Here is a 22,835-nt window from a genome sequence, read left to right on the forward strand (position 1 = left end):
ACTGACTGACGGGAATGAAGACCTTGCAAGGTACGCATATACAAATTATAGTTATCCTATTACTTATAATAAGAAAAAAATCTTCACTTTTTTTTCAAGTAGTCACTGAACCATGAAAATGAGGTCAAGGACATTTGACATGTAACTGACGGAAACTTTGTAGCATGAGGCATCCATATACAAAGTATGAAGCATCCAGGTCTTCCACCTTCAAAAATATAAAGCTTTTAAGAAGTTAGCTAACGCTGCCACCGCCAAATCACTATCCCTATATGTTGAGCTTTCAGCAACAAATGTCGCAGGCTTCACAAAAACAACAATAATGAAGTAATTGTCACAGTTTTCATTATATTTATTTACATAATAAATATGGGGATGATCTAGTTGTTATCTATATGCCCATAAAATGTCCAGTAGTCTGTATTTTATATCTGATCATATCTAGCTCATACAGGTATTTGTCTTGGAACGGTATCACTCACTAATATTCTGTCAAATGACAAAGAACTTTTTCCAACATCACATTAAAAGCCTTGACCATTCATATCTGGAAAGAAAAACATTTATTATCATAAATTGTGTTAATTTGTCAAATTTAGTGGAAATGTCAATTGAATACTGTGACATCAAAGATGATACTTTCATGACTTTAAAAGTGTAGCAACTTATATGTATAGACAAACATAACTTCAGAAATTCCTTAAAACAAAGACAATATCAATGAATACACTTAAATTCAATGTGAGAGGTAAATGTATATATATATATATTAGCAGTATCATAGCTTTGTCATTTAGTGCACACTTTCAGTATTATGCAGTTCAAGACCAAGTTTTGAAACCAAAGAAACTTTGATAAAGAAAATCCTAGTATAATCAAAAATTAAAATCACAGGTAAACATGGTAAACAACATAATGTCCTGTATAAGAATCTCTGCCAATTCTGTGAAGCCATATGCATGGAGTAGCAGATTAATAAAACGTAGCAAGGACAACTACACCAACAAATATTAATAGTAGCCCAGCAAGACACGGTCAGGTGACACAATAAATATCTAATTAAATTTACCTCATCTGATCTGTATTTGTGTTTTGATTTCTCTGACTTTGATGGTTTTCCTTTGTTTGTTCGACTCACTTTCTTCTGCTGGTTTTTGTCTGTTGGTTTCTTAACATTAAGCAATGGATGGATTTCTGAAAAAATTAATAAGGAAGATATCACAACTGACAGCTTATCCATTGAATAATGCCCTAACTTATTATAACATTCTTGAATTCAGTAAAGTTAATGCAGAGTTAGTTTTTAATTATCCTTATTCTTATCTTAGATGTCCTGCCCCTTGCAAAACATTATTCCTCAGTGAATTTCAGATGCTGAAGATCTGGAGATTATATAAACAGTTCAGGCAAGAAATTGCCTAAACCTCAAAAATACAGCAAAGTCATGATCAGTTATACTCTTGATGATTTTTGTAACAATCTAACTGTCCTATAATGTAGACAAATCAGATCTGATATATTTTGTCAACACTATTTACCAGCATCTTTTGCTTGTGGAGTGAATTCAATTAATAGTGACGTGCTAATATTATGAACAAGATGCTCCATGGAGCCTGATTTGCTTATCTAAAAAAAAATATGGCATATTGAAATTTTTGTTAAAATCTGGAGCATAAGGAAGGTTGAAGCACCTGAGATCACCCCTAGTTTTTGGTGGGGTTCGTGTTGCTCAGTCTTTAGTTTTCTATGTTTAGTCTTGTACTATTATTTGTCTGTTTGTCTTTTTATTTTTAGCCATGGCATTGTCAGTTTATTTTCAATCTATGTGTATCTTTCGTCTCTCTTTGATTGATATCTCTTAACTTTTTGTTCCTACCTTCTGATGGAGCATTGGGAAGGTTGATTGATATCTTTTAACTTTTTGTTACTACCTTCTGATGGAGCATTGGGGAGGTTGATTGATATCTATTGACTTTCTGTTCCTACCTTCTGATGGAGTATTGGGGAGGTTGATTGATATATATTAACTTTTTGTTCCTACCTTCTGATGGAGCATTGGGGAGGTTGATTGATATCTATTGACTTTTTGTTCCTACCTTCTGATGGAGCATTGGGTAGGTTGATTGATATCTATTGACTTTTTGTTCCTACCTTCTGATGGAGTATTGGGGAGGTTGATTGATATCTATTAACTTTTTGTTCCTACCTTCTGATGGAGCATTGGGGAGGTTGATTGATATCTATTGACTTTTTGTTCCTACCTTCTGATGGAGCATTGGTGAGGTTGATTGATATCTATTGACTTTTTGTTCCTACCTTCTGATGGAGCATTGGGGAGGTTGATTGATATCTATTGACTTTTTGTTCCTACCTTCTGATGGATCATTGGGGAGGTTGATTGATATCTATTGACTTTTTATTCCTACCTTCTGATGGTTCATTGGGGAGGTTGATTGATATCTATTGACTTTTTGTTCCTACCTTCTGATGGAGCATTGGGGAGGTTGATTGATATCTATTGACTTTTTGTTCCTACCTTCTGATGGAGCATTGGTGAGGTTGATTGATATCTATTGACTTTTTGTTCCTACCTTCTGATGGAGCATTGGGGAGGTTGATTGATATCTATTGACTTTTTGTTCCTACCTTCTAATGGAGCATTGGAAAGGTTGATTGATATCTATTGACTTTTTGTTCCTACCTTCTAATGGAGCATTGGAAAGGTTGATTGATATCTATTGACTTTTTGTTCCAACCTTCTGATAGAGCATTGGGGAGGTTGATTGATATCTATTGATTTTTTGTTCCTACTTTCTGATGGAGCATTGGGGAGGTTGATTGATATCTATTGACTTTCTGTTCTTACCTTCTGATGGAGCATTGGGGAGATTGATTGATATCTCTTGACTTTTTGTTCTTACCTTCTGATGGAGCATTGAGAAGGTTGATTGACATCTCTTAACTTTTTGTTCTTACCTTCTGATGGAGCATTGGGGAGGTTGATTGATATTTCCTGACTTTTGGTTCTTTTCTTTTTAGGTGATGGAGCATTACTTGATTGACTATGACCTCTTTTTTTCTCATTCTGACTTTGATCTTCAGGTGCCTATTGGGAATAAAATAAAAACTACATTTGCATTAAAATAATTCCAAAGTATACAAAACGTGGTATTCCCAACAAATCTAACATGAAACAATAATGATAAATAGTAACTTGCTTCTTGAAACTATACATCGTTAAGTTTTGTGTTCGTCTGTTCCATGTTTTAACCCCACTTAAGTTACTTGGACATAGCCCAGTAACTTAAGTGGGTACTTGGATATAGCCAAGTAACTTAAGTGGGGTTTAAACATAGACATTATTGTGACATCAGTTTTATTGGTAGACAGAGTAGTTGGAAGTAACACAGACTTCTGGCAGGAAAAATGGTAATCTTTTTTGGATTAAGAGTCAAACAAACCTTGCTATAAACAGGGTTTCACACAAACCTCAGCTTTGACAGGCTATTGATTCCTGTAGATGAAATATTAGACCAAACAGCCCCTTAGACACCTTTGGGCAGGTTGATATCTTAAGATGTTTTATTATCTGTTTAGAGTTTTACAGGTTCAATCTCATGATCACTGTTACGAATTAGCCACAATACAGAGACAATAACTTATTCAACTCTTATTGTTAACGTAACATATTGTAACGTCATATGATTATTACGCTTTGTATGCATAACATCTCTAGTCAGTATAGTAAACAGTTTGAAAGATACACACGTCTTTCTACAAAAGCGTAGTACTACCACGAAACCCAAACAATCACTATATCCCACACAGCATTATTGATTTAGTTTATCTAATAGAAGCCCAATTTGTTATCACAAAATAAAGCAATGTTGAAGAAGCTATGTTGAAGGTGAAAACGATATGGCTTTGGTATGAGTAGTTATTTTACGTACATTAGTATCTGTAGTAGATGGCCAACCTTCCTCTGGTTCATCTATCTCTGGTGTTACTTGTAAATACAACAAGGCATCATCATCTTCGTCTTCTTCATCACTGTAATCAAATTATTATATATCAGGCAAATTCAAAAATCATCAGTCTCAACTTAATGGCAATACTATTACAAAAATTACACACAGCTTTATATCTTTTTTAATTATTTTTTTACTAATTAAAAAAGCATAAATGTATCACTTATTAATTTATTTAACTCCCTTTGTTTGTTACTTTTGTTAACAGAGATACTTCCTTAACCCTTAGACTGCTACGCGCGACTATTGTCGTTCCGATAAAGCAGTCCACTACTGCTACGCGCGACTATAGTCGTTTTCCGTAACTTGTTTGTTTACACAGTTACCATGGAATGGGCGGAGTCAATATTCATGAGATTGCGGCAGTTTCGACTTGTATGGATTCTGATTGGTTAAAAATCTGCGTTCTTTCGAGTGTCTCTTGACTTTAAATCAGGTATAAGCAATAAAACTGAAAGTGAAAATTTTTGATGAAAAAGTGACAAAATGGCGGATATTATTTGGAGAAATGGCCAACACGTTCAGAAGTATTTCAATGATAACGATTTAACAGCGACGGCCGATAAAAAGGATTTGGACGAGAACAGACGATATAATAGATGGAAATAGAAATATTCTATCAAAACTGCGAACAGAAGACTTTTAAAGCGAGAACCACCGGGATTCCCAGACCTTGTCCAAAATGGATGACATGAAACAGGATTTGCGATGTTTATCATTTCGCCTGTCAAATGTGAATCAATATTGACTGACATCGATAGATCTGAACTTTAAGTTTGTCAAGATTATTTATTGATGAAAGCTATAACAACGAACTTGTCGTATAAATATATTTGTACATGGAAGTAAAAGTCGGCGCAGTGAAAGTGAAAGTCGGAGGAAAATACCGGAAAATATTTGCATCAAAAAGGCTGTTGGTTCTAGAAGAAACATTTTTTTTTTGATAATCACAATGGAACTAGTTCTTAAAAGAGATTTTTATATATTGGTTCAATTCTGAAGTCATGGATACTTTTACATTGATGGATTCGTTAATAAAACATGAAAAAAATAAGTTTACCTTTGTTTACCTCTATTTGCACCTGTACAGGTACAAAATGACCAGAGACTCACACAAAAATAAAATAAATAAAAAATACAGAATCTAACAATACTTTTTTATATAACTTTTATTGATGAATATTCAATATTTACAAAGATACAGCAATTGTAAGTGAACATGTTTATTTCATCAGTGATTAAAATTTTATTCAGCAATACACAAAAGTATAATAGAAATGAATGCAGCAGTCTAAGGGTTAAGGTAGGATATTTGATTGAAAACAGCTTCATCAAATACTCATATTTTCAAATTATATCAATTCCAATATACATCTTTGCATGAATGACTGAAAGGTGGTTTGGGAGGTTGGGGAGGAGGACAGAGAATGATTGTTTTGTATAGTTTTATTTTTGGCAGAAGATAAGTTTTATTTATAAACAATATCTTATTCAAAAAACAAATAAATAAAACACAGCAATATAATAATTGAAAAACTAGTATTATAAACTTAAAGACTGTGTATTCTAATGTAATAATTTTGAATCAATGGTTCTGATTGGATGACAATAAGCATAAAAATCTATCTCCATGCCCAGATGCCTGTCACTGAGGAAGCCAACATTGAATTCTAGAATGTATTGACATGTATTTTCTCCAACTATAACCAAAAATCCTATTTTTATCTAATTCTATCAAATTTTGAGGTGATCAAGAAGTCAGAAAACACCCAGGGTTTATGTTTGACACCTAGTTTAGGTGCCAAAGAAGATAACATCATTTTGCAGAATTTTTTATGTTTGATGAAAATATCACACTAAAAAATGACTAAAGTTAAATGATTTGTTATTTCCACTTCATGTTGCCGATTAAATTAATTTGCAACAGTAAAACTGCTGATGTTTGTCTGTAAAGCTTCAAATTTTATACAATACAGATATCTCTTTATACATACCTGCTGACAAATGCCTGTATAGGTTCTATAGCTGTTACATCCACCTCAATGTCCTCATCATAGGGTCCTAAAATACATGTTTCATATATGAAAGTACCAATTGTTGTTTTTATATTTACTCAGAAAAAAGTAAAATGTTAAGAATTATTAATCACATAATTGGAAATAGACAAAAGTGGTAATAGGATATCTGATTTTTTAGGATGAAGTTTCCTCAACATATTATAAATAATTCGGTGCATTACGTTTGCGAGCATAACCATAACATTTGCGTGCAAAAATGAATACGTTTGCGCACAGCTTTTGATTGCATTCGCATGCATTTATTTGACAGGTAAACACAGGTAAATATAGGTAATAATTCTTATTTATTCAATGATTTACAAGCACAAGTACCCTGTCCGTTAGTCTAAGTCTCTTACTCAACAACGAGAAGGTGGAAGTGGGATTTCAAGCAGGATAAGTCCGTTTTATTAAATTTTTTCATTACTTTCATTCCCCATTTTGTTTTTTAAAAAAACGAAACTCCATGTGTGTGTCTTGACGCAACTTTACAAACTAACTTAAATCATTTACTAATTTAAAGCGATCTCTTTTGTTGAAACACTATTACTATTCACTTTGAAATATTCACAAGAAGTTACATATATGTCTTAAGCTATAACTGATTTATCATAGTTTTTTTTTTATTTTTTCTTAAAATCCATATGAACAATATATAATTTGAAACCAATATCTTCAAAATTTATAATTCATTATCATATTTATTATGAAAATTAACAAATTATAGTCATTTATATTTTTTTGAATTATTTTCATTTATATTATCTATATTTTTTTCCTGAGTTTACCCGTTAAATAAATGTGTGCAAATGTAATCAAAAGATGCGCGCAAACGTAAATAAATTTAATCCCTAAATGCATTCAAATGTAATGCGCCGAAATAATTACCTAAATGAAATAAAGTAAGGTTGACATATGAAAGAAATGTCGTTTGTTAGGTACTGCAAAGCAGAATCACATAGTTTTTAACATCAGCTTAAACTACCTGAAATATAACGTAAGAAAATGTCATAGGAAAATGAAAGAAGTTTCAAATATCTAAACTACTTTACATTTATTTATTTCTACTTGTACTCATTAGAGTTTGTTCTGATTGATTTATTAAGTCTTTCTACTTGTAGTCATTAAAATTACTTCTGATGTATGTTAATAGTAGACTGAAAGCTTTCTGTTTCTACACTACCTTTTGTTTCTTCTTTTTCTTTGTCTTCATCTTCGATATCAAATTCTGATTCTCTTTCTTCATATTCTACATTCTCGTCTAGTTCTTTAAAATCTGGTGCAAATGCACTCCAGTTTTCCTACAAACATATTAATAGTCTTTTAAATCTGGTGAAAATACACTCCAGTTCTCCTACAATACATATTTGAAATAGAGTATCTGGTGTAAATGCACTCCAGTTTTTATACAAAACATGTTAATATGGTATCTACATTTTGAAAGGATTTAACAAATTTCCATTTATTGAAAATTTTCTATCTTTCATTTTATTGAGGGACGACATCAAAAGTTCAATGAAGGATAAAAAACTTAATTCACATAGTTTTTTCACTGACCCCCCCCCCCAACCCCCCTCTTAACTTAATTTGGGAAAATTGATTTACCCATATGGATATATATGTAAAAATCAATGTCGGATAACCAAATCTTGCAGCCGTTCAACCCCCCACCCCCAAACTATTTGAATTAAGTTTTTTATCTTACATTGATCTTTTGATGTCGTCCCTAAATATCTTCAGAGAGGACACTGGTATATGTAAACCCAACTAATTGTCCTATTTTATGACAATACAACATAATCTACTGGTAATTATGACTGTATGAAGTGGATCTTTTCCTCAAAAATAAGAATTATAAAATGAAAGGATATAAACCAAAATAAATTACTTGAAAATTATATAAATAAATATGTTGGTGTTTTTGTTTTAATTTGTTTTCTAGTTTTATATTACATTATATTTCACCATCAATATTGTATTAACTCCTCACTAATGTTTACAATGTATATTTACCACTTGATTCTGAGCCCATATAGATACCAGACCACTAGATATGGATGCTATAATAGGTCTAACAGGATGCCACTGAAATTAAATATAGGATTATTAATTAAGTAAACACTATAATTTTATAAAATGATATTCCAACAATTTTAGTATATTTTTTAACTTATCTTTACTTCTGCATTAAATGGTTCTTGGTTGTAGGGATATTTTGATAGTCCCTTCTTACCCTCCCACATACATGACATACATTTAAATGGAATATCATAAGTTCTGCATCAAGAGGGTTTGAGAATTGAATCAAAGATGTATCACCATAAAGACTGACACAAATTTTGCAGTTAAGAACATTAATTATTTCCTTTTTCACATCATTTATTTGTAACTTAGGAGAAGAACTGAACACATTATATATAAACTAATAATTCCATACACTAGTAAATGAATGTTAGTCTAAAACAGTCCTTTTGACGTATATACAAAATTTAGTCTTGGTATCTATGATGAGTTTATTTACAACCACTGGGTCGATGCCACTGCTGGTGGAAATTTATTTCCCCGAGGGTATCACCAGCCCAGTAGTCTGCACTTTTTGTGCTGACATGAATTATCATTGAAATGGTTATATTTATAAATTAACTGTTTACAAAATTTAGAATTTTTGAAATACTAAGGCTTTTCTTCCTCAGGCATAACTTTTAGGAATTTTGATTCCTCAATGCTCTTCAACTTCGTACTTTATTTGGCCTTTTTAACTTTTTTGGATTCCAGCGTCACTGATGAGTCTTTTGTAGACGAAACACGCGTCTGGCGTATATACAAAATTTAGTCCTGGTATCTATGATGAGTTTATTTGATCTTAAAATCATCTGAAATGTCTGACCAAAAAATGATTGAGTCATGTTCAGCCCTACAGTCAATTTTTAGACTTAAACTCTGTGGTAAATTCAGCATTAATTTTTTAACAGTGTATAAATCAATTTAATTTTTAAGGAATACAAAATTTTCTTGTTTCGTTTTAAGAAATAAAATGATTATACAAACCACAACATCCAATAATAGTTCTCCCTTTGTTCCATGTAATATCTTGACTAAGTTTCCCACACTTTTTTCCCACATATACAAAGAATGTTGTCTAGCTGATCCAGCTACAATGTATTCACCATCTCCAGAAAAACAACATTTCTTCCATAATGTTCTGTAATGCAAATTGAAAAATTATAATAATATGATACTATAAGTTAAATCAAATTGAGAATGTCTCTATGGGCCACAGATGCCCCTATTTATGCTTGAGTCAACTTCATGCTTCACCTAGTTAAGACTGTTTTGTGATTAGAAGCATTGTGTATAAGTTTCATAACATTTGAGATAGAGAACTGAAATGAAAAATTCAGCAATTTGTGTGTTTATAAAATGGCATTTCTCATGAACGGTAAAAGTGATGCCACCCTATTTCAAATTTGATCTATGTTCTGTTGTATTAAACATTGTGTGTAAGTTTTATAACATTTGGTTGAGACAAACTACATCAAGAGAACAGACAGTTTTGGTGACATACACAACAGGCAGAGGGACAAACAGGACTGACAAGTGCAACACTTAACGCCTGCTCCATCACAACAGTGACATAAAAAACAAGTGAAACTGTGAGCTACTGCTCACCCCCGCCGCAAGTGGATAATTTTAATAGTGTAAAAATATGCAAGTGTTCGGTAAACAGGAAGATGTTGAGTGATGAATCTGAAAACGCATCACACGGTATAGCTGACTTGTATAAATCCTGAAACCAAATTTCAGAAATCCTTGTATTGTAGTTCCTGAGAAAAATGTGATGGAAATTTTCAACTTGGTTATCATGTGTAAAATAGTACAAGTGTTCGGTAAACAGGAAGTTGTTGAGTGATGAATCTGAAAACGCATCACACGGTATAGCATACTTATATAAACCTTGAAACAAAATTTCAGAAATCCTTGTATTGTAGTTCCTGAGAAAAATGTGACAGAAATTTTCAACTTGGTTATCATGTGTAAAATAATACAAGTGTTCGGTAAACAGGAAGTTGTCGAGTGATGAATCTGAAAACGCATCACACGGTATAGCTGACTTGTATAAATCCTGAAACCAAATTTCAGAAATCCTTGTATTGTAGTTCCTGAGAAAAATGTGATGGACATTTTCAACTTGGTTATCATGTGTAAAATAGTACAAGTGTTCGGTAAACAGGAAGTTGTTGAGTGATGAATCTGAAAACGCATCACACGGTATAGCATACTTATATAAACCTTGAAACAAAATTTCAGAAATCCTTGTATTGTAGTTCCTGAGAAAAATGTGACGAAAATTTTCAACTTTGTTATCATGTGTAAAATAATACAAGTGTTCGGTAAACAGGAAGTTGTCGAGTGATGAATCTGAAAAGGCATCAAACGGTGTAGCAGACTTGTATAAACCCTGAAACCAAATTTCAGAAATCCTTATATTGTAGTTCCTGAGAAAAATGCGACGAAAAATATTCATGGGACGGACGGACTGACGGACGGACAGACAGAGGTAAAACAGTATACCCCCCTTTTTTCAAAGCGGGGGTATAACTAATGTAAAACAACTGATGGTATCAACGTGAATGGTGAATATGATTTTATACTTTAGTTCTAGAGAAAGTGTTAGAAGAATATGTTAATGGTAGTTAGTTACTTGTTAACAAGATCTTGTAGTTTCTGTACAGGTTCTGGTTCCCCATCTTTACCACAAGCCAATACTTCACCACATTCATATACTCGGATTATTCTGTCAGCTGAATTTACCAGGAAACAACTAAAAAAAAGAAGATGGGTCATCAGAAAATTAGTTTCTGCTGCGAATTATCACACGTCTATGTTCTTTGAATCATTTAATAAGGACCAAAACCTTAATTGGTATCACATGTGTATGTTCTTTGAAACATTTAATAAGGACCAAAACCTTAATTGGTATCACATGTGTATGTTCTTTGAAACATTTAATAAGGACCAAAACCTTAATTGGTATCACATGTGTATGTTCTTTGAAACATTTAATAAGGACCAAAACCTTAATTGGTATCACATGTGTATGTTCTTTGAAACATTTAATAAGGACCAAAACCTTAATTGGTATCACATGTGTATGTTCTTTGAATCATTTAATAAGGACCAAAACCTTAATTGGTATCACATGTGTATGTTCTTTGAAACATTTAATAAGGACCAAAACCTTAATTGGTATCACATGTGTATGTTCTTTGAAACATTTAATAAGGACCAAAACCTTAATTGGTATCACATGTGTATGTTCTTTGAAACATTTAATAAGGACCAAAACCTTAATTGGTATCACATGTGTATGTTCTTTGAAACATTTAATAAGGACCAAAACCTTAAATTGGTATAACATGTGTATGTTCTTTGAAACATTTAATAAGGACCAAAACCTTAAATTGGTATAACATGTGTATGCTCTTTGAAACATTTAATAAGGACCAAAACCTTAATTGGTATCACATGTGTATGTTCTTTGAAACATTTAATAATTACCAAAACCTTAAATTGGTATAACATGTGTATGTTCTTTGAAACATTTAATAAGGACCAAAACCTTAAATTGGTATAACATGTGTATGTTCTTTGAAACATTTAATAAGGACCAAAACCTTAAATTGGTATAACATGTGTATGCTCTTTGAAACATTTAATAAGGACCAAAACCTTAATTGGTATCACATGTGTATGCTCTTTGAATCAATTAATAAGGACCAAAACCTTAAATTGGTGTTACATGTGTATGTTCTTTGAAACATTTAATAATTACCAAAACCTTAAATTGGTGTTACATGTGTATGTTCTTTGAAACATTTAATAATTACCAAAACCTTAAATTGGGATCTATTACAGCTTTTTTAGCAAGTACATCATAATGATCATTTGTTCAAAGTTTTATGTTGATGTGACTTCAATTTCACATCAAACTATCTTAAACCAAAGCTTTAACTTGATGAAAAACAGACGTACAGATGAATGCATACAGACCAGAAAAGGTAATTCTACCACTTACGGTAGGTGGGGCATAAAAATATCAATTAAAAAATAAATAATACCTCAAGAATTCAGATGCTGATACTTTATCACTTCTGACTAAACTATTTTTTTATATAAATAAGGCCGTTAGTTTTCTCCTTTGAATTGTTTTACATTGTCTTATCGGGGACTTTTATAGCCGACTATGCGGTATGGGCTTTGCTCATTGTTGAAGGCCGTAGGGTGACCTATAGTTGTTAATGTCTGTGTCATTTTGGTCTTTTGAGGACAGTTGTCTCATTGGCAATCATACCAATCTTCTTTTTTATATTTAACTTTTGTGGAATAAAATTAAAGATGTTCTCTTTTTCTTAAACTTTTTTTTTTAAACTAGAAAAGTTTTGAAGCCATTTTTTCACAGCTCGTTCTTCATATGCAGAAAATCAACATTTTGCTTCTATGAGTTTATTAATATTCTAATGTGTGCCATATGATCAAGCTTTCACATAAAAATATTGAAAACATTGTACTTCTTTTGTTACTATTTATATAAGCAATTGTTCTTACCTCCCCCTTCTTGCAAATTCTATAGATTTAATTGCTGTTGTATTTAATGTTCCTGTTGTTACCCTGAATGATGCTAGTAACTTTAAATCTGATACAGAAAATACAAGGATCTGAAAAAATATAAACAATAAAATTAATATCTGTTTTAAAATAGTCTTGAAATAACTAGTTGAGCAACAACAACAACAAATAAAACAGCATAATATTCATCAATTAGATAATTTCAATACATGTGTATATAACTAAGAATAACACAACAGTATTATTTACCATTCATGCCATATATATATTTCCTCTCTGTCAGGGAATAAAAAATAAAAAATGCAACCTTACATTCTCAACTAAATATATTATCACAATCCCATAATATAAAGTAAGAACCATCAAATGTTATGTCATATTTAATTTGTATTTTAATGTTAACATTCAAATAATTTCAAATTGCTATTAGGGACCTAGACTTTGAGACTATTGTACTTTGGGTTCATTTGTTTGCGTGGGTGATGAAAACTTGCATTTTCGTGGATATATGAATTTATGATTTTGCCGATCTCTGCATACAAAATCTATGTAAAATTTGTAATAAGTTGAACATTTAAATTCATGGTTCACTTGTAACCACAAAACCCACACAAATTGGTATTCAACGAAAAATAATAAATCCACCCGAGTATTTTGTGCAATACCTGACCATGCAGCTGACAAAATGATAAGAAAGTAAGTATAAGATTTATAACAAAAATGTCTTCACTCCAAGACTCATCAACAAACAATAGAACATTGTTTAGTTGGTATATTTTGGTCACATTTGTAAATTCTCATATGATTAGACATGTGTACAATGATATAAAACATTTTACATATATTAGTGTCTATATTTTGCTATAGTTTCTAACTCTATTATAAACATGATAAAGATACCTTAATTTGACCTGACAAGAATCTTTCATGGTAGAGAAATTAGGTCTAGTACTAGAAAATGCAAGACTTGAAAATAAAAGACACTAATGCGTAAGATTTGAACAGAATCATCTGAGTAAAAGATGAGAGAAAATCTTACCGAAGATTATCTCAGACTTTCAACTCTTGATTTTTCTTGGTGTTTAATATTTCTTCTTAACTATTAAAAATGTTCAAATGGATTCAGAATTTTTCAGAAATTGCACAAATTGGAGTATGCACACTATCTCACTCAGCAGATTGACTGAGCAAGGAATAGCTCATCCCATAGTGACCCATCCTTTCTTTTGCATTTAATTTTTACAGACAGACTCACCCTTCCTTTAGCATTTCCTGTATAAATGTTTGTCCCTCGTCTGTCATATGATGCAACGATGTTTAAATCTGACTACAAAGAAAGAAAAAAAAATTACAACAAAAAGTATGAAAATTTGACTACTATGCATTTATTAATTTTTGCTGACACTGATATTAATGGACTGATGGAAGGTTTTTTTTCCTTTGCATATCTCAATTGTAGTTTTGACAAACTCTGCATGTAAACAAACCTACCATTTGAAATAAAGAATAATAAGTGATTCATTGCATTATTTTCATTGTTTTAACAAATACCAACTTTCTGTTTTTGTTTGAATCAATTTTTCGCTGTTGCATTTTAAAAGGGAACTAACTCTAAAAGTCACAAGAGTGCACACACTAAAATGTCTCGCCTTCTTTACTAATCATTGATATTATGTTGATAATCCTAAGTATAAAGCTTTATTACAACTGTCACATAAACTTAACATTAACCAAGATAGCTAAACAAAGATCAATGAAAATGAGGTCAAGGTCAGATGAACCATGCCAGGCAGACATGTACAGCTAACAAAGCTTCCTTACAACAAATATAGTTGACCTACTACTTATAGTTCAAGAAAAATAGACCAAAACACTGTGCAATGAACCATGTAATTGAGGTCATGGTCAAATAAAACCTGCGGGACTGACATATAGATCATAATATATTTCCATACACCAAATATAGTTGACCTTTGGCATATAATATTAGATAAAAAGACCAAAACTTAAAAACTTTGACCACTGAACCATGAAAATGAGGTCAAGGTCAGATGACATCTGCCCGCTAGACATGTACACCTTACAATCATTCCATACAACAAATATAGTAGACCTATTGCATAAAGTATGAGAAAAACAGACCAAAACACAAAAACTTAACTATAACCACTGAACCATGAAAATGAGGTCAAGGTCAGATGACACCTGCCAGTTGGACATGTACACCTTCCAGTCCTTCCATACACCAAATATACTAGCCCTATTGCTTATAGTATCTGAGATATGGACTTGACCACCAAAACTTAACCTTGTTCACTGATCCATGAAATGAGGTCGAGGTCAAGTGAAAACTGTCTGACAGGCATGAGGACCTTGCAAGGTACGCACATACCAAATATAGTTATCCTATTACTTATAATAAGAGAGAATTCAACATTACAAAAATTCTGAACTTTTTTTTCAAGTGGTCACTGAACCATGAAAATGAAGTCAAGGACATTGGACATGTGACTGACGGAAACTTCGTAACATGAGGCATCTATATACAAAGTATGAAGCATCCAGGTCTTTCACCTTCTAAAATATAAACCTTTTAAAAAGTTAGCTAACGCCGCCGTCGTAGCCGCCGCCACCGGATCACTATCCCTATGTCGAGCTTTCTGCAACAAAAGTTGCAGGCTCCACAAAAATATTGAAATGAAATATTCAAGAAATTGCTTGAAGCAAGAAATTAAAACAAGATTGGTGACACAATTTTTTCTTTTTATTTTTTTAAAGCATATTATGATACGCATCTTCTAATATTTTATTTAAAAACTCTATCGAATAGATTTAACATTTTTTATTCACAAAGAAGTGTATTTTCATAAATAATCTATGCGACTTGAAGCTTGAAAAAAAGCATGGTGACCCATACCTTTTATCCTATTTTTGTAAAAAGCACGGTAAAACCTTCATTTTGACAAAGTATAAACATTTTACCAAAGAAAATATATATACATGTACCAATGAACCACCTTAAACATACCGGTACACTTATCAATCATTCATAACAAAAAGTTGAATACATACATCATCGTCAAGAGGAATAACTATATACTAATAGCATAGTCAAGGGGGAATAACTTAGTACTTACATCATCATCAAGAGGAATAACTGAGTGTTTTCCATCAATCTCCATTTTAACTGCAGGATGTTTCATTGGACATACTAAAAACTGTGTTCTACAAAAAAAGTTAACACACTTTTGAGCTACAGTAAATTCAAAATGTAATGTGGCTAAAAAAAATCCTAACATATCAATATTCATCTTCAAATTATTCCTAACACACAATGATGGAAAAAGCACTCATAGAAAATATTAAACAACTTTTTTTATAGGATGTCTCTTAACACTATCAATATTGATAAATATTCTTTATGTGTGACCTGTAATTCACATTTCATGTGTGACTCTTAGAATGCATGTATCATTTGTTATATAGTTACCTATATCTAGGATGGAATTGTACTTTCAGGATAGGGGAGGGAAATCTGTATGTTTTATCACACTCCCCCTCCACAACATCCCATACTGATACTGTATTATCTGTGGCTGCACTCAGTAATTTATGTCCATCTCTACTCCAACTGAAAAATTAATATTTGTTAAAATTGTATTCAGATATCACATGCATATTCAAAGAATGATAGTAATATTTCAATGACTGGTGTTCTTTCGAGAGAAAAAAATATATATATACATAAACTACAACCAAAGAGTTTCAAATTTCAAGTGCAACAATCGATAAAAAATATTTGATATATTTGGTACATACCACAAAGTACAAACTGGATGTACATGAGCACTGATGATTTTGGCAATCCCTCTCGTAAGGAAATCCCACACAACAATACGTCCATCATTACATCCCACTGCTAATAATGTCCCATGTCTATTGAATGCACATGTTATAGCTATACTAACACAATCTAATGCTCCGTCAAATTCCTGTGGGAAGAAAAAACAATGAGATGTATAAAAAAAATGTAAATGAATACACTGAATATACATATTTTTTCAAATCTAAATCTAGAATGAGAACAAGGAAAATGCTATGTCTAAAACAGTACTATTTATATGCCTGATATGCATCATGATAATGTGATGCTATCTCAAGTGGTTTTCTTATAGATAATGTTATGGATGTGATGGTATAATTTTTAGAATTAAGATGGTATTTCAATTTCCCCTGTTTACCAAGATGCTAAATGAAATATCTGTAGAGAACACTGGCTTGCTATTCTAAAAAGTTAAAAAGGGCCATAACTCTAGAACGATAAATGACCATGGTGACTCATTAATTAAATTCAAATTATGTCTGCTAGTTTTGTTGTCTTATCATTGTGTATGTTGTGTATGTGTTTCTAAGTTATTGTACCTATACACTGTATGAAAACATTTGCAATTTTCCAAGTTCTAAGGGGCATAAGGGTTAATGACTCACTGCCCAAATTTGAATTTGGTCTGCGTTTCCTTTCTTAGCTTAATCCATTGCAGTTCATAAAATTTGCACAATGCAAACTGAAGTTACAGAAATGAAAATGGGACAGTCAATTTTAACACTTAAACCTTTCGTATCGAATTATCCTTTTGGCACCCTGGAGCGCGAGCCGAAATTATCCTTTTGGCACCACGGAGCTGAGGGCGAAATTATCCTTAAGGATACATAGATTTCTATTTTTAGACGGTCACAGTGTGAACAGTAAAAGTAACGTATATACATGTTTCTGGGCCCATTTGCTCTATAGATGTTATGATAAACACCAAATACATTCGACATTTTAGTATCAGGCGTAAAAACGCTGTCAAAAAATGTTTTTTCAAAGAATGTTGAGGAAAAAAAAACCTCATGAAAAACAAAATGGCGGAACCAAAAACAAACGTGGTCAGGAGTTTCATTTCAAGTTGAAACATTTAGAAAACTTAACCTGCGGTCATGAAAGTCGTTTAACTTGTACAAAAGTAATGTATTTACATTCATTTAGAGTTGTGTGAAGGATATTTGTAAAACAATCTGAAACCAAGACTTTGATTGTCGTCATCAGTTACATGATTGTAAATTGTTATTTCTCCCTGCCGTTTGACAGTCAACATTTTTTATTACCGATTGAATCAGAGTACAATAGTTGTAGACACTCTTGACAGTCTGTGATGCTACAGGTTTTATTTCTTTACATTGAAAAGCTGTATTGCAGTATGAAGGTCGACAAAACGAAAGTACATGTACACTTTCATTTAAAATAGAACCGGATATTGACAAATTGACAGCTGAGTCTATAAATAGTGCAGTTCATAAAAACATGTGTTGTCAAATCTCAGAGCTTTATAATTTAACAGAAAAGTGGTTTTGAAAGATGAGACAATATTCTGCAATCTTATTCGTATTTTGAACAAGTATAAATTATTTTCCAGATGTATCTCATCTTGTAACAGGTTTTTAAAAGTCTGGTAGTATACAAAAATTTTAAAAGTTGTTTTGAAAAACAAATTTAATTCTGTTGATAAAGAGTAAAAAAAACCTAAAAGATGCCAAGATGATTATTTTTATGTAACAAATTGTTTTTATTCTCATTCTTCTCTGAAAGAAAACATTGTCAAAAAAGGGAAAGGAAAAAAATATGTTTAATAGAAGGAAAGGGAACATTTTATTTTTATTTCAGAATTGGGAAAGAAAACATTTATTTTTTTGGCTGAAGGGAAGTGATTTTTTTCCAAAAGTGATATAAGGTGTTGTTGCTTCTACTGATTATTTTTAAGGTGGCACAATTTTTTTATTATAAAATATTACTGTTACTGTATGTTTCTGAAAACAAGAGGGGTTTAATTTTTTTTTTTTGAAAACTATGTCCTGGTTGCCTACACTTCAATATAATTTTGAGAAAACACTTCTGCTAAACATAATTTACCCAACTTCATATTTAAACATATTAACTTACCTCTGGATAGTTCTGCCCAAAAGATTCTGAAATTACAAGAAACAAACATTCATTTAACATGTTTAAGGAATGCAATGCATTCACTGTCATTATGTAATTTTGGGTCTCATAGACTAACCAGATGCTCCGCAGGGCGTAGCTTTATACGACCGCAGAGGTTGAACCCTGAACGGTTGGGGCAAGTATGGACACAACATTCAAGCTGGATTCAGCTCTAAATTTGGATTGTGATTAAATAGTTGACACAGCATAGGTTTCTGACACAGAATGAATGTGTTCTAATGAACTTAAAATTTTTGTTTTCTCTTAGAGCAATTCACTATGCTGTTGAATATTAATCCTCTCAAAACAAGAATGTGTCCTCAGTACACGAATGCCCCACTCGCACTATCATTTTCCATGTTCAGTGGACCGTGAAATTGGGGTAAAAACTCTAATTTGGCATTAAAATTAGAAAGATCATATCATAGGGGACATGTGTACTAAGTTTGAAGTCGATTGGACTTAAACTTCATCAAAAACTACCTTGACCAAAAACTTTAACCTGAAGCGGGACAGACGGACGGACGGACGCACAGACCAGAAAACATAATGCCCCTCTACTATCGTAGGTGGGGCATAAAAATGTTTGAAGAAATTTTCTTTTTTATTTATGAAATTTCAAATGAGAAAAATTTAACCCAATTTTTTTAATCACATCCCCCTTTCCCTTATTCCAAAACTAATCTCAATTAAAATTTCTAATGGAGTTTGCAACAATAACTACTCATTTAAATACATCATAAAATATTAAGATGTAAAAAAAACTGCTTGTTATCACTGAATGTTATTTATTATAATTTATCAGTTGGTAGTAAAAAGTGAATATACATTGTATATTGTATATAACAAAGATTTAAGTTGATTCTGGACAAAGAAAGATAACTCTAATTAAAAAAAAATCTTGCTATTGCACAATATTTTGCAATTAGATATTTCTTGCTTACTATTCTGGACAAAGAAAGATAACTCTAATTAAAAAAAAATTTGCTATTTCACAATATTGTGCAATTAGATATTTCTTGCCATTGTGCAATACTGTGCAATTGAAAAGACTTGCTATTGCACAATACTTAATATAATAATTTTAGATCCTGATTTGGACCAACTTGAAAACTGGGCCCATAATAAAAAATCTAAGTACATTTTTGGATTCAGCATATCAAAGAACCCCAAGATTTCAATTTTTGTTGAAATCAGACTAAGTTTAATTTTGGACCCTTTGGACTTTAGTGTAGACCAATTTGAAAACAGGACCAAAAATGAAGAATCTACATACACAGTTAGATTTGGTATATCAAAGAACCCCATTTATTCAATTTTTGATGAAATCAAACAAAGTTTAATTTTGGACCCCGATTTGGACCAACTTGAAAACTGGGCCAATAATCAAGAATCTAAGTACATTTTTAGATTCAGCATATCAAAGAACCTAACTGATTCATTTTTTGTCAAAATCAAACTAAGTTTAATTTTGGACCCTTTGGACCTTAATGTAGACCAATTTGAAAACGGGACCAAAAGTTAAGAATCTACATACACAGTCATGACAGTTAGATTCGGCATATCAAAGAACCCCAATTATTCAATTTTGATGAAATCAAACAAAGTTTAATTTTGGACCCTTTGGGCCCCTTATTCTGTTGGGACCAAAACTCCCAAAATCAATACCAACCTTCCTTTTATGGTCATAAACCTTGTGTTTAAATTTCATAGATTTCTATTTACTTATACTAACGTTATGGTGCGAAAACCAAGAAAAATGCTTATTTGGGTCCCTTTTTGGCCCCTAATTCCTAAACTGTTGGGACCTAAACTCCCAAAATCAATACCAACCTTCCTTTTGTAGTCATTAACATTGTGTTTAAATTTCATTGATTTCTATTAACTTAAACTAAAGTTATTGTGCGAAAACCAAGAATAATGCTTATTTGGGCCCTTTTTTGGCCCCTAATTCCTAAACTGTTGAAACCTAAACTCCCAAAATCAATCCCAACCGTTCTTTTGTGGTCATAAACCTTGTGTCAAAATTTCATAGATTTCTATTAACTTAAACTAAAGTTATAGTGTGAAAACCAAGAAAATGCTTATTTGGGCCCTTTTTGGCCCCTAATTCCTAAAATGTTGGGACCAAAACTCCCAAAATCAATACCAACCTTCCTTTTGTGGTCATAAACCTTGTGTTAAAATTTCATAGATTTCCATTCACTTTTACTAAAGTTAGAGTGCGAAAACTAAAAGTATTCGGACGCCGGACGACGACGACGACGACGCCGACGCCAACGTGATAGCAATATACGACGAAAAAATTTTCAAATTTTGCGGTCGTATAAAAAGGACTTTATTTTTCCTGAATCAGCTGGTAATTTTAATATACACATCTCTGTTACCCAGACCAGAGTTTAAACTAGAATGGGTACTATGGGGTCTCGGTTGTTCCCGATTTTGACCTGGAGATCAATCTTCTTACATCTATTGGGTTTGCTGTTCCTGCGAGCAGCCTGGTAGTTCTCTCTGAGTACTTCAGCTTCCACCACCATATTAACAGTTTCTCCCCGGTGTCCTAACACTTCCTGGTGTTGGGGTTGGAATTGTCCTTGTAAATATTGAACATTGTAAATATGTTAGTGACATATCTCCATTAATCCTGATAGGGAGTGTACATGAATTTCACTGTACCTTGCAATAGGAGGGATCTACGTACATGCATAGTCTTGGATCGGGGGGGGGGGGGGGGGGGGGGGTCGAAACCCTGGGGTTTTTTTTTGGGAAGATCAATACATTTGAATGGGGACATATGGTTGGAAACCATCTTTTGAAAATGACTGGATCCGCCCTGATATATCTATAATATGCTAAACTTGATCAGTATATTCGAGATGTAAACAAAACATTTGTTACAATGACATAATCTGAAAAGCTATAAAAGCAGCGTTAAACTCATATTGCATTGTAGCTTTCCAAAATACAGTGTACCTATTTCAATTTTATATGCTTGATCAACAATCAGTTGTGTAGATTGTCATTTAATTCATAATTATACAAACCTAATAGTTCTAAATTCATTTTGACCGCTTTCCGGAAGTTTTGAAAATGAAATGATGTGGGATCAAAGACGGTAAAGGATAAATTCCGTGGTAGAAAAATAAAGTTTATAAACAAAAATCTTAGATGACACGCTTATTTTTTTTTATTTCTTTGGGGTATTCTATGATTAAAGGGGGGGGGGTTGAAATGTTTTGGGTGATGTTCGCAAATATATATTTAAAGCAAATGACCGGCTTAATTTGAAACACAATATTCTTTAATAAATGCAAAAGCCTATTGAGTGAAAAGAAAAAAGACTATTGGAAGAAATACGGATGTGTATAGGGATATATACAAATGAAAAAAGTATTGGTAGAAATAGAAAAGCCTATTGAGAGTAATACAAAAGCATATTGAGATTCATACGAAGGCCTATTTGGAGTAATACGAATACTAATTTGGAGAAATACGACTTGAAAGCTTATTGGGATAATAAAAACGCCCATTGAGAGTGATATGAAATCCTATAAATTTGGAGTACTAGTAATACGAAAGGAAATGGAGAATAATTCGAACCTATCGAGAGTAATACGAAATTGTATAGGGATTTATTCACCAAATAAAATGTTGGTAGTAATAAAAGCCGATTGGGAGTAATACAAATTTGAAAAGCATATTACGACCAAAGCATATCATGCATATTGAGAGAAACACGAAAGCATATAAAGATCATAAGAAAGCCAATTAAGAGAAACACGAAAGCCTATTGGGAGAAATATGAAATCCTATTGAAAGTAATATCATTTCGTATTGGGTGTAACAAAAAAGCTTATTTGCAGTTATACGAAAGCCTATCAGGAGATACATGTATAGGAAATCCTTTTGGGAATGAGGCGATGCCTATTGTAATTCATACGAAAGTCCATTGTGAGTAATAAGAATAACTGTTTGTAAAAGCAAAAGAAAAGAGAGAGCACTAAGGTTTATCTATGAAGACTATGCAGTAAGTTATGAAGATCTACTCTGCAAATCAAAATTACCATCTTTAAAAATAAGAAGAATGCGATCATTGGCTAT

At 32.2% G+C, this 22,835-nt stretch overlaps 1 protein-coding gene across 1 annotated transcript; it reads right to left on the bottom strand.

Annotated features, from left to right (window-relative positions):
* Positions 1 to 337: 337 nt before the first annotated feature.
* On the bottom strand, positions 338 to 21,831 carry LOC143080819 (retinoblastoma-binding protein 5 homolog). Its single transcript, XM_076256877.1, has 16 exons — positions 21,779 to 21,831; positions 18,693 to 18,718; positions 16,532 to 16,704; positions 16,203 to 16,343; positions 15,850 to 15,937; positions 13,968 to 14,039; positions 12,692 to 12,801; positions 10,788 to 10,907; positions 9,134 to 9,287; positions 8,099 to 8,170; positions 7,269 to 7,386; positions 6,023 to 6,089; positions 3,951 to 4,050; positions 2,977 to 3,106; positions 1,070 to 1,194; positions 338 to 547 (listed from the first exon to the last, which is right to left on the bottom strand). The coding sequence occupies exons 1-16, from the start codon at positions 21,795 to 21,797 to the stop codon at positions 542 to 544; spliced, it is 1,521 nt and encodes a 506-aa protein (XP_076112992.1). The 5' UTR covers positions 21,798 to 21,831; the 3' UTR covers positions 338 to 541.
* Between the last annotated feature and the right edge of the window lie 1,004 nt (positions 21,832 to 22,835).

Source organism: Mytilus galloprovincialis, chromosome 6 (genome assembly GCF_965363235.1).
Source record: "Mytilus galloprovincialis chromosome 6, xbMytGall1.hap1.1, whole genome shotgun sequence".
In the NCBI taxonomy this organism is placed as follows: domain Eukaryota; kingdom Metazoa; phylum Mollusca; class Bivalvia; order Mytilida; family Mytilidae; genus Mytilus; species Mytilus galloprovincialis.